This window comes from Lissotriton helveticus, chromosome 6 (assembly GCF_964261635.1).
Source record: "Lissotriton helveticus chromosome 6, aLisHel1.1, whole genome shotgun sequence".
NCBI lineage: Eukaryota > Metazoa > Chordata > Amphibia > Caudata > Salamandridae > Lissotriton > Lissotriton helveticus.
Genome location: NC_136067.1, coordinates 2,033,757,948 through 2,033,778,887, shown reverse-complemented (window position 1 = coordinate 2,033,778,887; position 20,940 = coordinate 2,033,757,948). Strand labels below are relative to the sequence as shown.

The following is a 20,940-nucleotide window of genomic DNA, read 5'->3' as shown; positions in this document are numbered from 1 at the left end:
GTATCCCAACTAGAAGCGGGAACCGTGGGCTGAAACAATCTCTCTTGATCTCCTGTTCTGCCCGCCCTGTTTAGTAGACCTTTTACTGGTAGGCATTTCAAGCCGTCACTCCATGGACGGCCACCAGTGGGCCTGTTTGCTCCAGGCACCTCTTATACTTTACAAGACGCCATGTCCAGGGCTATCTTATTGCCACTATCTCTCACAATGGAGTACGCCTCTTGCAGTCCTGGCTCACCAGTCGCCTCTCAAGTTTCTGCTCTTTTTCTCCCAGTATGCATGTTATAGACCCCAAAACCTCTGAAAACAGCCTTCCCTGTTTTGGGGAGAGCTTCAAGTACTCTTGTGCCGCCACTGTAGTGTGAGATGACAAATGCTTGCACAGTGGTCGTAAAACCTTGAGGTAAGATGAAAAGTTCAAGTTTCCTGAGAAGGTGGAGCCGGAAAGATGGTTTCCACCAATTTGGATATGTGCAGACTCAAGGAAATGTTTTTGTTCATTGAAAATCTAGTGGATTTCGCAGCAGAGACCAAGATGGTATCGATGCATAGTTGGAAGAAAATTGCTGACCATTTATGGACTGATATTGTTGGGCCATAAGAGTGGGGGACAAGAAATGTGTTTTTGAAGTGTTTAAGAAAGAATGCGTTCATCCATATTGAGGGATAACCGATTAATATTTTACAGTAGAGGTGTTTAATGGGTTTGAGGTACAGTTAACAGTCGATGGCACACTGGTGTAATGTTATCCCTTTAGTACTAAGCACAGTATCACAAGGTCTTGTGTAAGACTGGGGAATGATCTCAAGGAGTTCATTTATACGAACTGAGATCTGGATTTGATGAGGCATCTACAATATTTTATACTGTATAATTTGGAGCACACGTTCAATCAGAAAATGTGCAGAGCTTTTTGTTCTGCTGAGCTAGATCCTTAGTCCCGGCACCTGAGCCGTTCTACTTACATTCTTTAGAAGGGCAGAATATCAGTAGCTGATGCCTCGAAACCATGAACCGTGCTGCAAACAGTATCCACTCACTAGAGCCTAGGAAGGAAGTTCCATCCTACATACTCTAATGACTCCTTTTAGCTTCTGCTAGTAACCCTGCATCTTAACAGGGTGCTTGACTAAGTACAATATCTACTAGCTTGTTAGGAAAGAGAGGAACTGGCTTAATGCAGAGACACCAGACTTGTGTGAAGGTGTCAGGCCTCGTGCCTGACAAAAACATGTCAATGAAAAACTTGGGGAACCAAGCAACATTGACATGACAGGTATCTCATTCTCTGTCAGGAACAAAGTGCCTCTGTGTACGTTCCATGTCAGGGTGAGAATGAAGTCCCAATTTTAAGAACTTTAGCAGCAAGCCTTTTAAGGAACAGACGTGCAAGCTCTATGTGTACATTGCAAAAGGAAGCCTCGACAAAGGTTTAATGATGTTTAATGTTGCTTAAATGTCAGGTTCAAGTGGTTTTATATTTCAGTGCTGCTGGGATGCAACCTAAGGGTGTACAGTCATCCAGAGAGAAGATGTGTTGAAACCATTCCTATACATGCTTGGTTACAGCCTAGAACCACATGCTCCTGATGTCATCCCAGGAACGAGGCACAGCTTCCATGTATCCATGTATGAAGTTATATGTCATAGATAATTGTATGCAGGTGGCTAATAAGAGAAGATATCTTGAACACAAAGGCTTTCAGTAATCCTGCGCAGCGGCAGAATCACAAAATAAATATGACTTTATACAGCAATGTGTGCAAAGGAAGCTACACGTGGATCAAGAAAAACTAGGCTGCTGCCTTTGAGGTGAGGTAACAGAACCACAAGGGAAGCAATAACTCATATCTGAAGTAGAATTTATGGCTTAAATCTATGAGATGAGAAGACTATTGCACACAGTCTGCAATGTTCAGTACTAGAAGTAAAACGGTCTAGAGGGACAGAGATGCTGACACAAACAGTACTTCAGAAGTTTAGTCCCATATCCAGGGAAACATTAGCAATTATTGTTGTGCCAACAAAGCACTCAAACGGTCAAGAAAACTCTTCGAAAAGTCACAATGTGGAAATGTGCTTTCTCTGCTTCAATAGGAATTAATGGGGTGATTGCTCAAGTGTGGGAAGTGGGACAAGCAGAGCTCTTGAATCCAAACACAGCTTGGCGATTTAAAAAAAGAAAAGAGCAACAACAACAAAAAAACAATAAATGTGCTGTGCTGGCACACTGCACCTTGCCTCCTGATCAGGCGACCAAGGATTAACTACCAATGGTTGATTGGATCAAACGGCGAGAGGCCACAGTCCTCAACAATCCACACGTGCGGACACACACGACACTAAGCTGGAGAATTACTGATAGAAGTGACTATGTCATGCTATTGTCATTTGTGTCGTGCCCATTGTGTCATTGGTGTGGCCTCAGCTTTCGCCAGGATTGCGATGTTCATCCTAGTGCTCAAATTACCACTGCAGACCTGGTTCTTCTTCAGTGGGTTTTGTGTTCTGGTCATACTCTTCGTTAGGTGGGTGCGTCTTAGTCCATCAGGTGTGGGCAGAGGAGTTTGGGGTTATTGGGTTTAGGGCAGAGTGCTTTGCCAATTGATTAGTATGTGATGACTATTGTGGCAGACGCAGAGGTGTGTCTAAGGTGTTTCTTAGTGGTTAATGTTTCGAGTGGCACGTCTGGCTGTGCTTGACGTATGTTAGGAGCAGTGCTAAGTACTTTAGCTGTATGTTGGTGTGGCATTTCAAAGGGGCTGCATGAGCATGGCGGTAGCAGTCATCTTACAAATATGTGCTGCATGGACTGCGTGTGGCATGTTGACTCAGATATTTAATGTTAAAAGTTTGTGTCGCGTTGCTCCTTTGTGATTACCAGCAGAAGCACCGTACACCTTGACACACAGCGCTTGCACAACTGCAGATGGTAATGAAGTCATATAGTACCTACTTGTGCACATCTCAGCAAAGCACAGTCATCCATCACAAGCCAAGCTCGGTTCATAAAGTTTATAAGAAAGGGATTCGAGTTCAAGCGATTTATTGGATTTGGAACATACATGAAACATGAAACTAAACATTTTGTAAATTATAATACATCTGAGCATGCATCTTAAGTATGAAATAATAAACCTCAGTGTCAACAAACTAAGACTGGAGAAATAAAAAGAAGTGAACTACAATGTGGTTAACTTGAAATCCATATTCATTACATTTTTAGGTTGTTGATCAATGGAAACAGTAAACACCTTGCAAAAGGTTCTCCAAATATTCCAAAAACAGGAAGGTAGCAAGACGGAAGAGTTTGATACTTAAGATTAAACCAGAGACCCACGTAAGCACTCTGTATGGCAAATATAAGTGCTTACTGCATCCTGATCCAGCTCTCTAAGTTACTCTTCCCTTTTCTGCCTACTTTTCAATGATTGTTGCCAACTGTTCTACGCACGCCTATGCTCTTTTTAAGAACTTTTTGACTTTGACTTTGAAGAACTTTTTGTGATTCATTTTCACTTGTTCTTATTTTAAAGCAATTTGATGAGGTCCTATACAACGCTATACTAAACAATACAATCAATAATAACAGTCGCTTATGCTTTTAAAAGTCACCATTGAAGGTACAAGACGTAGAAGTGAGTGTGTCTAACGCCTTAGGCCAGTGGTTCTTAACTGTTTGACTTCTGTTGACCCCCCACTTAATCACTATTCATAGCCGGGGATACCAACCTCGACAATTTTTACAATTAGAACCTCAAAGTAATACACAATAGTACAAAAACAACATATATATATTTAACAAAAAAAACAAATTATTAAATATTTTATAAATTCACAAATAAATATATGAGAAAATCGAAATGGGAAAGTCAGAGCTTTTTAAGGGATAGTTTCATTTGTAAAAGGAGAAGAAATCACTGTCTTTTTGGCTTCTAATGCCTGCTCTGTTTCTTGGCACATAGACAAATAAGCCCACTTATTATTCATCATTACCTTTGCTGTACTTGTGCTGCTCCCAGAAATCAAGCTAATGATACCACCTTAATGTTTAGCATCCAGTTTCAAATTCCTACACATTTACAGAGTATTTAAAATTGTGAATTTTGTTTATGTAAATGTACTTGATCAATCTGCTAGTATTGTTTCATTGTCTTAACAGTCAAGGACCCACAGGAGTCCGTGGGCCACAGGTTATGAGCCACCGTCTTACCCACATTTACCATCAGGAATAACCAATTCAAATTTCCGGAAATGTGATTATTTTTGATCAGGCCTAAGATAAAAAGCCTGTCACTTTTTCATCAGTTTTTGAGATACTTCACTGACACTAAGCACGCTTAACAGATAAGGAACGATCTTCTGAAACTTTGAGACAAAGTCTGGTGCCTGACTGAGGTACACTTCAGAAGGCACGAAACAGCACAGACCTAGCACAAATCTAAGCCGTCCTATGTAAACTGGTGCAGTCCATTTTTCATCCACATAGGTGTCCTGCTTACTGTTATACTATTTAAGATAACATTCTTCAAGATCTATGTGTGAGGAAGGCAATTTAGAACACAAGTAGGCCTCTTAAGATAGGACCGTATTCCCTAGGTCGATGACTGCCCCTATTGAAAACGTTGCCTACCTACCATGCTAAGCTGCTTTCACCAGGCATACGGCTGACCTCTTTTATTCGGTTGCGAGTTTGATGATATGGTCTATGGCGGCTGCTAAAAATGTCATTGTTTAAACAGGATCCAATTTTAATCTTTAACAAGAAAGGCGTACTACAGTTTAATCCGAGTAGAAAAATTATTTCACACCTCTATGAATGATTGAACATGGGTCAGCCATGGATATCCAGAGGCTGGCAATAAAACGGAGTGGACATGCAGTACACTGACCTGGATAGGAGTTCTCCAGGACACTACATTGTCGTTATTCTTGGATTAGTTGCAGGGCGTATTTTCATGGAGGAAGGACAGACTGTAAAGGGAACAACCTTCTGAGACCATCATGAGGACATGAGCCTTGGATAATGAGTTTATGAAGTTGATATAAAGGAATGTTGACACCTAGTCAACAGAAATATCTGGTGTTAGGAGTTAAGGGACTGTTGGTATCTTTCCTAGGTTTTCACACATAAGGGATAAGACCATATTAACAATCCATTCTCTGTGTGCCCCTTTATCGTCCACTTGTCTCCCTTCTATTGGGGTTCACTAGATTTGTATAATGTGGGCTTTTATTCAAACAATTTATTTTCAAAACATGGGACTGAAATAAAAACAATTGTAACACTGGGGCTGAAAACGAAGACACAAAAGTAACATTTATCTATGGGACCTTTCTCACGAAGCATGCAACAACAGAAATAGTGTTAGTTTGTATGAAGTACAAACTAACACTCAACCAAAAAAACATATTGTATCAAGATGAAAGGCAAGTTATGTTATGTTATGTTAATATGTGGTTTATATAGCGCGCGGCTACTCAGGCAGAGTGTCCCGGCGCTGTGCAGATCTGTAGAGAGACGTAGAGCAGAAAACAAGCGCACTAGAGGCTGAAGAGCCAGGTCTTTAGGCCTTTCCTGAAGGACAGGAGGTTGTCAGTTTTCCTCAGCGAGAGGGGGAGCTTGTTCCAAAGCTGCGGGGCACAGGCTCTGTAGGAGCGACCTCCAATGCGTGAATGCTTTACAGATGGAACAAGTATCCCAGTTGAAACCTGAAAGTGACCCCAAACCCCTGTCAGTGCCCCTGTGATGTCACAATGCAACAGAAGAAAGACTGCCATGGCCATAAGCTCTGCAAAAATAATAATAAGAACTTTCAACATGATAACCACCCAGAGAAAGTTGGAGCAGAGGAAGGCGGTGCGGCAGAAACACACACTACTGGCTTCCAGAATACCAACAAATCACTCCCACCACACTGTCCAAAGTAAAGCAGGGCTATATGGCATGGAGACCCAGAAAACCAAAAGATGGCAGGACATATTCTTCATGAACCTCCAGCGAAACTACGTAAACATAGAGGACCCCAAATGGATGCTGCCATCTCAATCAAGGCTTGTTGTGGGTCCAACTGGAGTCTGGCGTTTTTAGTATCTCACTGAATGAAAAACTGAAACTTGGTAAGTTGTGATAAAACCAAGTGTTAATAATGAAGATGTTGATCAAAAAAGTGTACAGTGTGGCATTGACACATCGCCTTGTTGATGGAACTGTGGAGGCGGCTTATTCCCGGCAGGGATGCTAGAGTTCTTCCAAGAGATGGGGTTGGTTGGACAGCAGCTTGGAAGCTTCCATGAACACTAAGAAGGCTTCAATCCCAAATATAAATCGCAAAGCGAAAAAAATAAATCTTACCTCTTCTACTCTTTCTGGATGGTCAGTGCTTAAGTTGGTAGTTTCCCAAATTTTGCACAAAAATATCACCCCAACGCAGATTCCCAATGAGAAGAGTTATCATTGTGGCCTGCTGGAGCGGTAAACAGGCCCTACGAAGGGCACAATTCTACTTGGGGATGGCTTGGTGGGCAGAAGTCTGAGTCAGACAGACTAACCAGAAACCAGAGAGGGAATCGTGCGGGGAACTCCTAACACCAGATATTCCTCTCGACTGGTGTCAACATTCCTTTATATCAACTTCAGAAACTCATTATCCAAGGCTTATGTCCTCATGATGGTCTCAGAAGGTTATTCCCTTTATAGATCTGTCCTTCCTCCATGGAAATACACCCTGCCACTAATCCAAGAATATTGACAATGTAGTGTTCTGGATTGCGACTTGCAGGGTGAATCCATAAAGGATGAAATAGTGAGTCGACGTTCTGGTTTTTCAAGCTGACACCAATAGGTTGGACAGCACATAGATCTCTGTAACATGGGCATCAATTTACTTTAAGATCTTACCACCTTTAGAAGCCCACAAACCACTGTCACGTGCTGCATTAGTGCTCTTGCAGCGTCATCATACCAGTTGGTGAGAATTCCAACTACCCTACGTCTGCTCACAACGCAAAGTAAGTTTGATGTAAGGTTCACATGGATGAGGCGTCTAGATGAATCCATTAACTTCAAAGACACGATATGTCACAGTATTTGCTGTTAGACTTCAGCACCTCGCTTTCACTCGCCAAATTTACTATTTTAAACTCATTCGTACCCAATGTCCATGCAAAGACCAAGTATTCAACAACTACCATCTTCCTAACAGTTCTTAGCAGCCAAAGTGCATACAAATGACCCAAATTAAAGACTGCGGATATGTATTTTGTACACTTCCCAGAGCGAGCACAGAACAACGAGGATAGTCAGGAAAATGTACAAAGCTGGTGACCAGGTCAGGACAGTAGGCACATAAAGGAACAAACTAAACCGAGGGGCAGCCGCCTACTTGAATTGTGCAAAATATACATTCGGAAAGTACGCTTTAAATAAAAAGCAAGAATGAAAAAAATGAAGAAGTATGAAAACAATATGCGCTAAAAGTCAAAATTTGGCGTGCTCTGCATGAGGGGTAGGTGAGGGTCACCGGCTGAGTCTTTGGGACAGAGTATGACTGGGGACAAGGGCAGGGGCAGGTTAAGGTCATTACAGGTGACAGAACATGTGTACGTTAGTTATTGTGATAAGGGACCCTTAAAAAAATCACATTTGCATCATAAAACAGTATATTGTTTGCACTCACAGTGCACTTCAATCTATTCTAACATGTTGCTTTTTTCTAACTAATCATACTTTGAAACACATTAAGTTCAGAATAGTTTTAGGAAACAGGTTTGATAGGTTACTTGTCTGTGTATATATATATATCACATTTAGTTTGAACCATTTATTTTGAAAATGTTTTTAAAACTTTGACCTGACCATAAGCTTGCCTTTATACACTATCCTACTAGTATTTAACTGGGCAGTTGTAATGTTTTAACTTCAGTCCTAGGCAGCATGGACTCACCATACCATACTGTATCAGCATCTAAAATCAACCCTAAAACCAACATCCGGACCCTCGTCTGAATACCAGGCAGAGCTAAGTAAATATTGAGAGTAGGTACAACCCGGGTGAATGAAGCAGGGTGAAGAGCATGCCAATTCGTCGAGCCAAGAAAGATCCCAGTAAGTGCTCAATTTAAGCTGGTGGCTTCTGGAGCTGGGCATCAGCACTTAATTGTCAACATCAGCACTTATGACAGTCTGCCACATGGTGGCACTGTTTGTGTAATCTATAGATGAGCAGAACAGTTGTTTATTAAAACAGTTATTTATTAATTCAATATACATTAAAAACAACTAATACCTGCAGTGCAAGATATTCTTATAGTTTTGGGGGCTAGAATAGTCTGAATTGTCACACTTGTAGGAGTGTAATGGTCAGTAGCTGTGTTAGTGCTGTCATTGGTAACGCTGGCAGTGAGTGAGACAAGCTGCGGTGGCCTCCTGACGAAGGCCCTGGCACTTATTATTTTTTTACAAATTAAGCACGGGTCAGTAGGGTTCAGTGCAATCCCTCTTAGAATCAGCAGAGGGCGCTTCAATGCCCAGTGACATCCGGCCACTTGTATATAGAACTGTCTTGGAAGTGACAGGATCAGTTTCACAAACAGGAGGACAGCGACACATCTTAAGCATCATCCTACAACCAGTGGCGATTTCTGCACATGGGGGATTGTCATATCGGAGTACGCCTGGAAATGTGTACAAGTCCTAAGTTTGCAGATGCCATCACATCCGGTGTACTTATTCCTGCAGAGCGGCTGCAGTGCTCACGGTCAACACATGAAAGTACAGCAGAAAAGTGCACCGCAGAGTTAACATTTTTTCTTTGGATGTTGCTCAACAACTAGAGCGGCGACTTTGAAGGTGGAGAACCAGGTTCGAGTCTGGCGGGAGGCTCAAACATCCTGTGATTCTGGAGATATCACTTAAGCTCCCTGTGCCTGAAACTGAATGTGTCTGTCTGTAATGCAACTGGTGCTCATGTAAAGTGCTCCGATACCTTCGGGTCGAGTTTGCGCTATATAAAACTGCAACAACAAAAAAAGTGCATGAAGTATTTCTCTGTGCTGAGAAAGGCCTTCCCCTACACCATCTGAGGTTTTGGGGAGTTTTTCACACCCACTTTGCAGATTTACTCCAGCACATTTCACCTCCATGGCCAACACCACAACTCGGGTGGTAAAACACACTATTTGAGAATATACAGAGCGTTATGACTTGGTGGGTGTCCACCGCATATATAAACTTCTTCAGCCCCTGCCCCTCCAGAAGAGGACACAGATGACGTCACTCATAGCCCTAAGGATATGCGGCTGAACAATCAACCATACTGGTGAATAATCAGCTGTAGAAAGTTGAAATTGAAGTCACCAAATGCTGATTTCGTTTATTAGAATTGAGGAGTTTTGACTTCAGATCCAACTATTTGTAGTTGGAAGCTACAATTTCGATTGCAAAGTTTTTGCGTCAGGTCCATAGTCACGAAACACACAATGACATGATATGGTATTTTTAGTGGGCACCGACCTGCCTGTCCACCTCTGGCAGCAGCAGGAGCAGCTCCTGTTGGCAGTCTCCCGGCAGCACCGAGAAGGTGTGCTTGTTGATCAGGGCCCGCAGGTTCGTGTTGACCAGGATGGACTCCGGCGTTTCCACGTCGATCCAGGAGCACTTTGTCCTCTTAAGCTGCCCTGCAAGTCACAAGACGAGAGAGAGTTAGTCTTCTGCTGTCGGAAAGCTGCATACAAGCTCCTTCCACTCATACCTTCGCTTATCACGCCTTTTCGGCGTGTTTTTCTGTTCTCTGCACAAATCTGCTTCAAATTTACTTTCTGGGAGTTCCATGATCCACCCATTCCTTGGTCTTGTTCTTAAAACAAGTGTTTTCGTTGAAATGAGGTGAACATACAAGTAGGAAACCTCTCTATTGCAGGCACCCACCATCCATCTAAGAAGCACCTTTAGATTCCAGTAACTGATTGCGGGTGAGACACAGAGGCCTCATCGAACACGCTGCTTCAAAAAAATTGATTAGTTCATCATTCACCATATATTGAATTGTGAACATTTACCAAATGACATTTATGTCAACTGCAAAGCAAGTAGCAAAATTGATGACAACGACTCAATGTTTCAGGATACAATATTTGCTCACTCGTAGCGGGACTTGTTTTTCTTGTGGAAATGTACAGAGGCGAGTCTACAACCTCCTGGTAGTGGATCACTCTTTCTCTACATCTGTTTTCAAAAGTGTTGGCCGAGGATAACAGGATAAAGACAGAGCAGGTAGCTGATGAGGGAAAGGTTGACAGAAGTGAAGTGGAGCGCGGGTAATTGTTGAATGGAGATACGCACCGAGGGATAGGAGTGGGTTGATAGATCGGAGCGGTGCATGGGATTGCAGCAACAGAGAGAAAAGGACACACCACCCATAAACACACACACACTTTTCATAGCTAAAGGCGCAGCTGTTTCCACATCTTTTACATCATGTAAATCAATGTCTTTGCAGCAGTATTTCATGGCCAATGCTAATCGCCTCATGTTAGAAGGATGCAACTTTCTTAAAAAAATTACAACATCTTGACCAAGGACTGACTATGAATGTCAATATGTACAGCAAAGTGTCCACTCCCCGGAGCCTACTGTCGCGGCCTTCCTCAAGGTACGCTTGACTATCCGCCACTTAAAATTAGGCTTCCTGCCCAGGCCGTGCATGCTGGAGGCAGGCAGTCCCTGGAGGCAGCCATGAGTGTACACTGAGTGCCACCAGAGCTGAGAAGCAGGGGCACTGCTGTGATTGGCAACACACGTTGTGACAGACTGAAGACCACATAAGCATTGGCCCGGAACTCGACTCGAGACCGCAAAAGCGGCTTGGTTGACATTGCAGTATGCTCACATCGGAAATCCCCTAACCGCATTGGCCCAGGAACTCAGCTTGAGACCGCAAAAACGGCTTGCTTCATATTTAATATGTTCACACTGGAACTCCCTTAACCGCAATTAAAGTCATATGTAAACAGGCATGCATATTATAATGTCCTGATGATGATCCCAGCATATCCTTAAGGGATCGAAATGCCGTCGACACCTCGTAAACCATATACACTTTTTGAAAATGCTCAAATTTTTGGTGTAATGGTGTCTCTTGTATACTCTGTTCTATAAGAAATGTGTTGAAAACAAACAATTTCCCTTGCCTGAACCCCTTACTTCATGTTGTACGTCTTCCTTGTTAAAGTTGGGTACAGGCTTGTGTCCCACTTAATGCGCTCTGTGTTTATTTTCTGTAAATATTTAATTGAATATTGAATTGATTGAATATTAAATATCTGTCCGGCTGGACAAATGTCTACAATATAGCACTGATTGGGTCTATATTTATTGACTATAACTTATTGTCTGTCTGGGGACCACGGTCTTTAGGAAGAGTTCAATTACCCAAAGCTCCCTGACCAATTCTATTTGGGTTTCCTTGCCTTTTTGTATTATACATTCTACTGAGAGCCACAGGCCTTTTCAACAGTACACTATGCGAAGATATCCACAGACCAACTGCGGGTAAAACCCCGTTCACGTCTACTACATCTGCAGCCGTTCCTTCCCCTATGGGTGTGTATGATGTTTGGGCATATGTGGTATGCTTGCAGACCCAGGCAGTACGAACTCCCTCCTCTGCCAGGACATGTTGCAGAAGATATTAGTTCCCTACACAGTTAAAGACCATTCAGGCTTCCGTTTCCTTGAAGCAACCACTGGTCCTGTGCCTCAGAGCCACCACTGAAGCTTCACCCTTGTCTGGCTTTTGCCTGAAAACAAAAGACGGAGCAAACCCAGGTCTGTTGCTTGTCCGCCCCTCCGGGAGATAAGCTGCATCCCTCTATGGGTGTCTCATCTGAGTATTGCCTCCAAGTGTTCAGGCGATGGGACGCAATGAGTGAAGGTAAAGGATGTCTGGGAACATTACTGCATGAAAAGATCCAACTAGCTGCAAACCGAGTAAGACTTGAAAAAATAAAGGATTAATTTTTTTGATACTCGCAACTTGAACATGCCATACGGATACACAAGGGTTGACATGACTATGCCAGACTGCTTTCACTTAGAAAACAGGGTATTGGCTGACGGGCTGAGGAAAGGGCACTATAGACAGTTTACAAGACACTGATGAGGGTCTCCCAGAAGAATGTAGCTCCTGAGACAAAATGTGAAAGTTATGTGGGACAATGGAAAACCCTGGTCTGGAAGAAACGCTAGGGTACCCTGGGGGAGCGGCGATTAGAGCATTCATCTAGGGGTGCACCAGATATTCTGAATAAAGTCCAGACACGTTGATATCCCTGTTGCTACAGCTCTTCGAGGTGTGTGGAGCCTCAGTCCTTTCCCATCTGTATGGAGGCAACAACAGACTCAGTGGTATACCAGATACCACCTTAGCACCCGCGAAAGGTATGGCTTACCACGGGTTCAAATAACTTAACCCACATTAAAAGACCTACACCGCTGAGCCTTTCCAGCCCGGATCATCTTCAACACCAACTGAGTCACTTGTGAAGCCCTCAACAACAAGATCACGGCTTACCCGGCAAATAAACCAGCCACTTCTGGCTCACAGTGCACGCCAGGAGCCTATCATCAGACTGGAGAACAAACTTTGCAAGAAGACAAAAAACACAGGAGGGAAGCCTTCTCGGTTCATGCCCCCAGGATCTGGAACAGCATCCCTAGCGATGTGAAACTTGTGGCATGACAGAAACGCCCTTCGGAGAAGATCAGCAAGAGATGAGCGCGTCAAGCAAAGACGGGCACTCACTTATCAAAAGAGAACCTGTCATTAAGCACATGGACTAATTATAGAGTTTACATTATGCGTTCTTCAGAGGTATGGCTCTATAGCATGTGGGGAGTCCACTTTTACTTTATGATCGAAGAATCAAAACCAAGCACTTGCCCACCCATCTCCTGTGATGTACAACGTGTGCCTCTAGCTGGCTGTGGCATTTCCTACCCAATCAAGGTTGATTTGTTATTTTCTTGTACTGTCCACCACTATCCGCCATTCATAGTCGCAGTCATTGCAGTCTTCAGATAGTTTTATTTGGCCATGAAACCTGCAAGGTTTGTGGCCAAACTGCTTCCAGAGAAGGAGACCATGTGTCCCAGGCCAGTGTGCTGGGAGGAAAACATCTCAGTTGATGTGCCATGTCTCCTGTCCATACCTGGAGTGTTCAACAACCATAGGCTTGTTTCCAACAAACTCCAGAGCGCATTCATTAAAAAGCTGAATATTGATATTTATGCCAGATTTGCAACCACACTACACAATGAGATCTGAATGCACGGACAGTCAATGCATTTTAAAGTGTCCATTGTCTGCCATATACATATCGCTCTATTGCTTAGGTATGGTAAAGATGTCTTTTAATGTTTATATTACGTTTTTACCTATCAACGCAAGCAAACTTATTTCTGAGCTGTGGACTCTCCTATAATATTTATGGATTGCGCCATGAGAAGGCAGTCAAAAAACAGCTCCATTTTCTCCCAATAAATGGCTGAAAAATGTCACCCTGTTTGTAACCACACCAGCAGTCTCACACACTTTTACAGGTGCATCCATTATATTGCGCTACATGCAAATAGCCAACATGTTACGCGGTTTATCCGAAATCTGACCTCCTAGCAAAGCCAGGCAGCAGAATAACTAGTTTTGTTTTCACAACTTCTTACAGAATGAGTAATGTTGTTTGGTTTTCCATTAGCTGAAGTTTGCATGCTCTGCCATTTACAGCAGGTGCAGCGGGCCTAGCTCGTGGGCTGCCTGTGGACCGGTCTCTATGGCAACCAGTCGAATAAAGAGATGGCGTAAGCCCTGCTCTTTTGGGAGTCATCACCAGAAGACCCAGAAGGAAATAGGACTTCCCAAGAAAAATGATGTCTCTGCCTGGCGGTTTTTAGTAAACCGCTGCAGCTATATGGTTAATCAACAGGACCCTGCCAGCGCCTGGATACCCTCATGGGTGTCAAGAAGCGCTCTACAAATCTACTGACTGACTGACACGCAAGGCTTTAAGCGGGCCGGGTCTCAAGGGGTCTGAGCACCGGCAGCTTTTTAAAGGGGGCCTCAAAATGGGTACCTATCGGGCTCTGTTTTGTGCCCTGGCTTAGGCAGACTGCAGTGACAGCAGGCATACGGATGTGCGCTGCTCACACTGCTCACTTTTCACTAGTGATGACGTCATGCCAGGTGAGCGTTGTAGGGGACGAGAAATCCTTTAACCCCTTGCATGCGGCCGCAATTCTGCGCCTGTGCGGCAAAATCGCAAGTGGGCGGGTTCATGACGGCCCCCAGCCGTCATCAGCACAGGAGCACCGCGGTGCATGACGGACGGGGGCCGTCATCAGCATGCAAGGGGTTAAAGAGAGTCATTTTCTCTCTAGATTTCCCTTCTCTTTTTGAAACTCAGGAGCAGCAAGATTGTCATAGTGACTGTCACCAGGGCTTTAAGTTGAAGCTTTTTCAATATTATATACAAGCCATAGTTGCTGCTTATCTTATGCAACTAACAACCATTGACAAAGTCAATAGTCCTGACTTTTTGTAAGTATGATATTACTTGTTGTATTATGTATCTGGATGCAATGACAGAAACAGCAAAATACAAGTCGGGCGGCACACTAGGCTAAGCACAGATTTTTAGCTTACGTGTTTTAAGCCACGCCCTTAGTTACATTGGCCACGCCCCTTTGAAAGACCCCCCCCCCCGTTTTTTCATAGCACTTAAAGCCCTGCTGAAACCTACTGATTGAGCAAATTCTTAGTTTACAACACATCTGACATATAGCTGGCAAAGCCAAAGGCAGCAAAAGTAGAAGCAGTTTTTCCCACTCCAGCGCGTAGATTACCCGTCTTTGTTGGTGCCGGCTCACTGGCCGCCTTGACAGTCTTCAGTAGGATGTGCTGGTTTGAGGAGACAGGCATGCCTGCTTTGCCTTGTTGTTGCTGCTGCTGCTGTTGTTGTTGCTGTTTCTTCTGCTGTTGTTGTTGTTTCAAGGCCTGCAGAGGATAAAAGGATACGAATGTGGAGTAAGAATACAACAGTGTAAGCTGCAAAAAAACATACAAAGCAGAAGGGCTCCGGACAGCCGAGCTAAACAATGCTGCAGACAGATCCTATGTCCACCCAGCCCCCAGGGCACACTGTCTTTTTCTTGTTTTGCACGGGGCTGCACCCTTTGCTTCCCTTTCGCTGCTTCTCGTCTATTCATACTGTTCCGCACAACCAAACACTGAGATTACAGAACCGTTGGGGAAACTTGCTACATATTAAATCCCTCCTTGACGTCAGCCACGTCGCCACTGCGTGCCATTCCCTCAACAACCAATCCACAGTGATGTCCTAAGTAAGCAGGCAGATAAATCAGTTACCTGTAATATGATAATCTTTACAGGCATGCCAATTCACATTCTTAAAAGTCCAAAAAAGTAAGTTATTGAGTTTACTTTTGTATACTAAAGTTATAAAGTGTTTTATTTTTGCTTTAAATGGATAAAAATAGACATGCTGACGCAAATTTTCCTTTTAAAATCCAAAGGGTAAGTTCTGCAGGAAAATAATCTAAAAGTAACGTGCATTACTTTTGTAAACAATTTAGGCAAAAGGTCCAGTATCCATGCATCCAATATTTTTCAGGTATGAGTCTTGTCTACATGTTTTATGGATGCGCTTTGTGCGCACAGTTCCTTCAAACTAAGTTGGATATACAGGGATATAGGGTCTGGATAAAAGTGCCTAATAGAGGTAGTTCGTGTTTATTGCATCTGATAAAATTCGACATCTTGGGGTTCAGAATTTATCAGGCGTGATAAATTGCACCTATTCCGAGTTTTTTTCTCGGTAATGGGGAATAACATGCCAATTTTGGTACTTACTTAACCAAAAGCTGCCTGGCACGAAGATTACCTGGTCGTTTTTCCCTAATATATTTCTGCCAAGTTTGTCCAGCCGAAATTTAATTGGAAGTGCAGTCTTTATCGCACCTATTAGCAGTGGGGTGTGATAAAGTAATGGGGAATAACATGCCAATTTTGGTGCTTACTTAACCAAAAGCTGCCTGGCACGAAAATTGCCTGGTCGTTTTTCCCTAATACATTTCTGCCAAGTTTGTCCAGCCGAAATGTAATTGGAAATGCAGTCTTTATCGCACCTAGTAGCAGTGGAGTGTGAGAAAGTTGACACATCTTGCAATTTTGATCGCTGGACAAATAGGACTTAAAGGGTAGAATTATTCGGGCCAGTTATAATCAGATACATAGGGTGCAAACGGGGAACATCCTTTACAACGGAACCGTTACAACGCGGTACCGTTACAACGCAGGATTTACAACAAAAGTCGTTACAACGACTTTCGCTGGAGGGCGCTCTAGGATAGGGGATAGTTTAATTTACTATCCAACACCTTCCCTACTATCCACGGGGACTGGAGTTGGAATAGTAAATTAAACTATTCACTATCCAGCACCCCCCAACGCAAGTCGTTGTAACGACTTGCGTTGTAAAACCTGCGTCGTAACAGTACGCTTTGTAACGGTACACGTTGTACCATCATACATCCGGCGCAAACATCACCAGTGTGAAAATGCTAACATACAGTCTTGATATAAACCAAGGCAGTTTTTGCACCAGATACATGTTTCTCTAGTGGAACTGGGCAGAACCATATGGTATTAAACTTTCCATGCTGCTTTCCAGGGCAAAAAACCTTCCAGTAATACTCGGAGGAATTTGTATAAGGTGATGGCGAGAGACGGGCTTTCTCAAGTCAAGGCAGATGGCAGATTGCTGTCTAGTCTGTGCTCCAATCAGTCTACCTACCAGGCAGAAAAGATGCCCAGCTACAGGCCAGCATGCCCCAGATTGAGGCCTTCGCTCAGAATGCCCAACCCGGAAGCGGGAGCAGATTATCTGGTAATATTTTTAATATACTAAAATTAAATGGAGATTACAAATATATTATTTAATAGCAGTAGATTTAAAAAATAAGAATATTCTATATATGTTTTTCTTTATTTTGCAAAGCCGCTTTAAAGATCAGAACTCTTGGCAGCAATGGGAGCGGATGTGGTCCATCGGCTAGACTGCCGACTTTGGTGCTCGAAACCAGGGTTCGAGCCTCGGGGTCGCGTCCACATCCTGTGATTCTGGGCAAATCGCTTTATCTCCCCGTGCCTGAATGTGTAATGTAACCGGTGCTCATGTAAAGCGCTCCAATACTTTCGGGTCGAGTTTGCGCTATATAAAGCTGCAACATTTTTTAAACAAAAAATGGAGAAGTGTAAAATGAAAATATAAGGGCTGTGTCTGAATTAGTTGAAGAGAAGAATATTTGGTATTACCTGCTCAGAGAGCGGTATTACCCACTCGCGGAGCAGGTCATAGTAAAGGGACCACCATCAATATCGATAGTAGACTTGTCTTAAAACCCAGATAGGCCCTCCATGCTTCCAGTAACAGGGATCAGGTTAAGAAGTTAATAAAAGGAAAAAAGATGTTGGTGCATTACAAAGCCTACATCACATCATAATCCTAAAGAGATCTGATGTAGCCTCTTATAGGGGTAGTAGCTGCTTACTCGCCCTCGTTTTCTACCCAAAGTGGTGTCACCTTTCCATATTAATCAATCTATTGACTCACTACCTTTTACCACCACAGCCACAGTTCCCTGCATAGAGGGCTTTCCATACTCTAGATGTCAAAAGGTCCATCATATACTACGTAGCCCCAGGGACGTTGTTTAGCGCTGATGGCGCCCAAGGCAAGAATATTTGTTACCGCCCCCTCAAAAACCTCCATTACAAATTCCCTCAATACCACGCTCCCCCACTGCCCCTCATCTCTCCATAGCCCCTCGCTCACATACATTTATTTTGTTTTATAGCGCCTCTCATACCAGTGTATGGTGTTGGAGCACTTTTCATCACACACACATTATACAGGGCTAATGAATAATACACGTGTGAATCAGTCTATAGGAAATGTTACATGAGTTAATGAGGGTGACAAGGTGTAGGAGCAACATGCTACAGATACTAGTAGGAAGTATATTTTAAGAGTGTTTGTTCTGGAGAAACACAAACTCAGGATTTAAAACATACCACAGTGGTGTGCTCTACTAAAAAGAATGTATTTCTAACCTGAATCCTTTTTAGCAACATTAGTATAATGAAAGACTAGGGAAAAACATAACGTTCTAACCTGTACCATGCAGTTTGCATCCAGCTCTTTGATGACAGTTCATAGTTCACTTCGATATATTAAGGGTTGTAACTAATGAATGGCAAGTAACAATGGGACCTCTGTGACAAAAGCAGCAACATACAGAGCGATCCACATACAATACGGTTTGGTGATTTGCATGGTACACGTTCTTCGCAGAAGCATATTAACCCTCTGTGCTACTTTATCACGAGCGAAACGTGGCACTAGACAAAAGTCTGATCGCTCTCTCTCCAGCAGGAAAATTAATCACCGGAATTAATTTGACATTTTTATTGTTGCCTGAAAACTGCTTGACACACAAGGGACTCTGCAGCAGGTGTTTGTTAAACCAATGACATTTCTAAACACAGCGCCCACCTAGGTCAGCGCTAGCTGCAGCGGTCAGATTGCCCTAGAGCCGACCCTGTGTCAACCATACACAGGATCCAAACAAATGTTTGTTGCATTTGCACCTACACATTTTGGAAATCTTATCTCCACAGCAAGCCTGGTGAGATGGATTTCCAGATGTCCCGGAGCTATGTAACCCCAAAGACACAATATATGCCTACAGCATATTCCACGTGCAAGAAACCAAAATGGCATTTCTATAAAACATCTCAATAGCAGATATGCCTATAGCAGCTACATGGTCGTCCATTCACACATCTACCAAACATTATTAAATAAGTATTCATGGCCGCCAGGGGGCACAGCTTGGATAAACTGTTCCTAATCCTAATGCCAAGGATCTTCTGCCTCTGCTCGCAAGACACCATGTGGGGGCCCGGGCTGCTGGTTCATAGTCTATGCTGCAAATGGAAAACCCTACTTACCTGGAACAATCTGTTTGCCTCTTGTAGTGCTGTAAATTCACACGCACCCTACTCATACCCTGGATACGGATTGGTAGGCGGGTACTTCTGGAAAATATTTAATTCTTTCCCACCTTCTATTCCACTGCGCACCAATTCTCTCCTGCACATGGTCTTCATACTGCTTCGCATCCCTATAACACCTTTGTACCCAAAGTGAAAATAACATTATTTGCAATGGACTCTGTGTCTTGATGCGTTGTAGGTGTCACAAGAAGTATCTCAAGTCCCCTCAAAATCAAAACCACTTCTTTAAAGAAAAAAAACTTGTAACATTGTGAGTCCAACACCAGGGGGCAGGAGTGTGCATAGCATGTGATCTACAAGAGAACGATACAAATATATATTATAATGAAATTTTGAATATGATACTTTATTTCAGTTACCAAGTCTCAGACAAATTCTTCTTGGTACAAAAAAGGCCCAAATACCATCTAATTAGCCTGTCTGCTGTAACCTTATTGGCTGAAGTTTTACACCCAGGGAGACCCATAACGGTAATTACTCCAGATGGAAGGGACCACTCAGACCACTGGCTTGGGGCACAGTGAGTGCTTCCTTCCTCTTGCCTGGCTTTGTGGCGGCAGCTTTGTGGAAGATGTGCAGCAGGCAGGGGTCAATGAGGGCTCCTGAGTGAGTTCTCTTCATGGTCTTGGTGGTATCTTCGGCGAGGTTATATGTTGTTACTACGAATTCCGTTGCAACGCATGCCTTTGCCACGCATGCGTTACAACGGAATTTGTTTTCTACGCATAACCTTTACCACGCATAGATTAACAACGTTTTTCGTTGTTAATTTATGCATGGTGAGGGCATATTCTTGTTAAAGGTTACACCTCTCCCCTTACACGTCCCCAGCCTCTACTCCTTTTAATTACCCCTGCCCTTAACCCTTCATTTTCCCCATACCATCTCTTCTTGGTTACGTCGGCCATACGTCGTTAAGAGGAAGCGGAAGTTGAATTCCGTTTCCTCTTTAACGAAGCTGATTGCTTGATCTTCACTTCAGGTTAGTTCTTTTTTGGGGGGGTGAGCCCCCCCAACCCCCCTTTTTTGATCCCACGCTTTTTTTTTTCATTTACCACACATACCTTTACTACGTATTTCGTAGTAAAGATATGCGTGGTAAAGCCTCTCGTTGTTACCACGCATGCGTTGTAATGCATGCATGGTAAAGGTTTTCGTGGAAACGGCCGCCTTGTAGTGGCCGTTTCCCCTTCGGCGATGACCGGGGTCCAGGCGGTGATGTTGGGCTGGCTGACATTGCTGGAGTAAAGGGTGGTTTCTGCAGTCTGTTCACTGAAGTTGTCATAGAGGGCCTTGATTTTCAGATCGAAGTAGGAGCTGAGCTTGTTGCCGAGGTCTTGGGAGGGTGTGACGTCCATGGCTTCGCTGGGGGGTTTGGTGAACTGCTGAATGATGCTGAAGAGTTCCTTTGAGTTGCTGGGGTTGGTGAGGATTTGGTTCCGGATGAAGGTCCTTTTGGTGGATCTTATGAGTTGGTGGTATTCTGTCATGGCGTGGTTGTAGGTGGTCTGGTCTTCAGTGGTTTTGCTGTTCCTCCATCTTTTTCGAGACGTCTGCAGGTGCGTCTGGATTCTTGGAGTTCGGTGGTGAACCAGTTGGTCTTCAAGGGGAGTTGTCTGTTGGGGTTGCAGAGGGGTGCAAGCTTGTCTGCGCAGTAGGTGATCCATTGGTGTAGTTCCTTGGCTGCAGAGTTGGCGTTGGTCGAGGCGGGGGTGGAAGGGGTCGTGGATGAGGGTGGAGTTGAGGTGCTCCTCTGTGACCTTGCTCCAGTTCCTTCGTGGTGGGCGT

At 43.7% G+C, this 20,940-nt stretch overlaps 2 protein-coding genes across 7 annotated transcripts in view; one reads left to right on the top strand and one right to left on the bottom strand.

The window, feature by feature from the left end:
- ASXL2 (ASXL transcriptional regulator 2) overlaps positions 1–20,940 on the bottom strand; it is a 446,593-nt gene that overhangs the window by 49,062 nt on the left and 376,591 nt on the right. For both annotated transcript variants that reach the window (XM_078650022.1, XM_078650023.1), the window contains 2 exons: positions 14,898–15,048; positions 9,516–9,679 (listed from right to left, as the gene is read on the bottom strand). In XM_078650022.1, the coding sequence (XP_078506148.1) occupies positions 9,516–9,679; positions 14,898–15,048 (315 nt within the window). The remainder of the gene's footprint in view (positions 1–9,515; positions 9,680–14,897; positions 15,049–20,940) is intronic.
- The window catches only part of LOC144763959 (uncharacterized), a 286,851-nt gene that overhangs the window by 251,282 nt on the left and 14,629 nt on the right, over positions 1–20,940 (top strand). For 4 of the 5 annotated variants that reach the window (XR_013596286.1, XR_013596285.1, XM_078650024.1 and 1 more), the window contains one exon: positions 16,745–16,960. Coding sequence is in view for 3 of the 5 variants with exons in the window: in XM_078650024.1 (XP_078506150.1) it covers positions 16,745–16,960 (216 nt within the window). In the remaining 2 variants the exon portion in view is untranslated. Of the gene's footprint in view, positions 1–3,227; positions 4,039–16,744; positions 16,961–20,940 lie in introns of those variants that run through there. The other variant, XM_078650027.1, reaches the window with a different exon arrangement.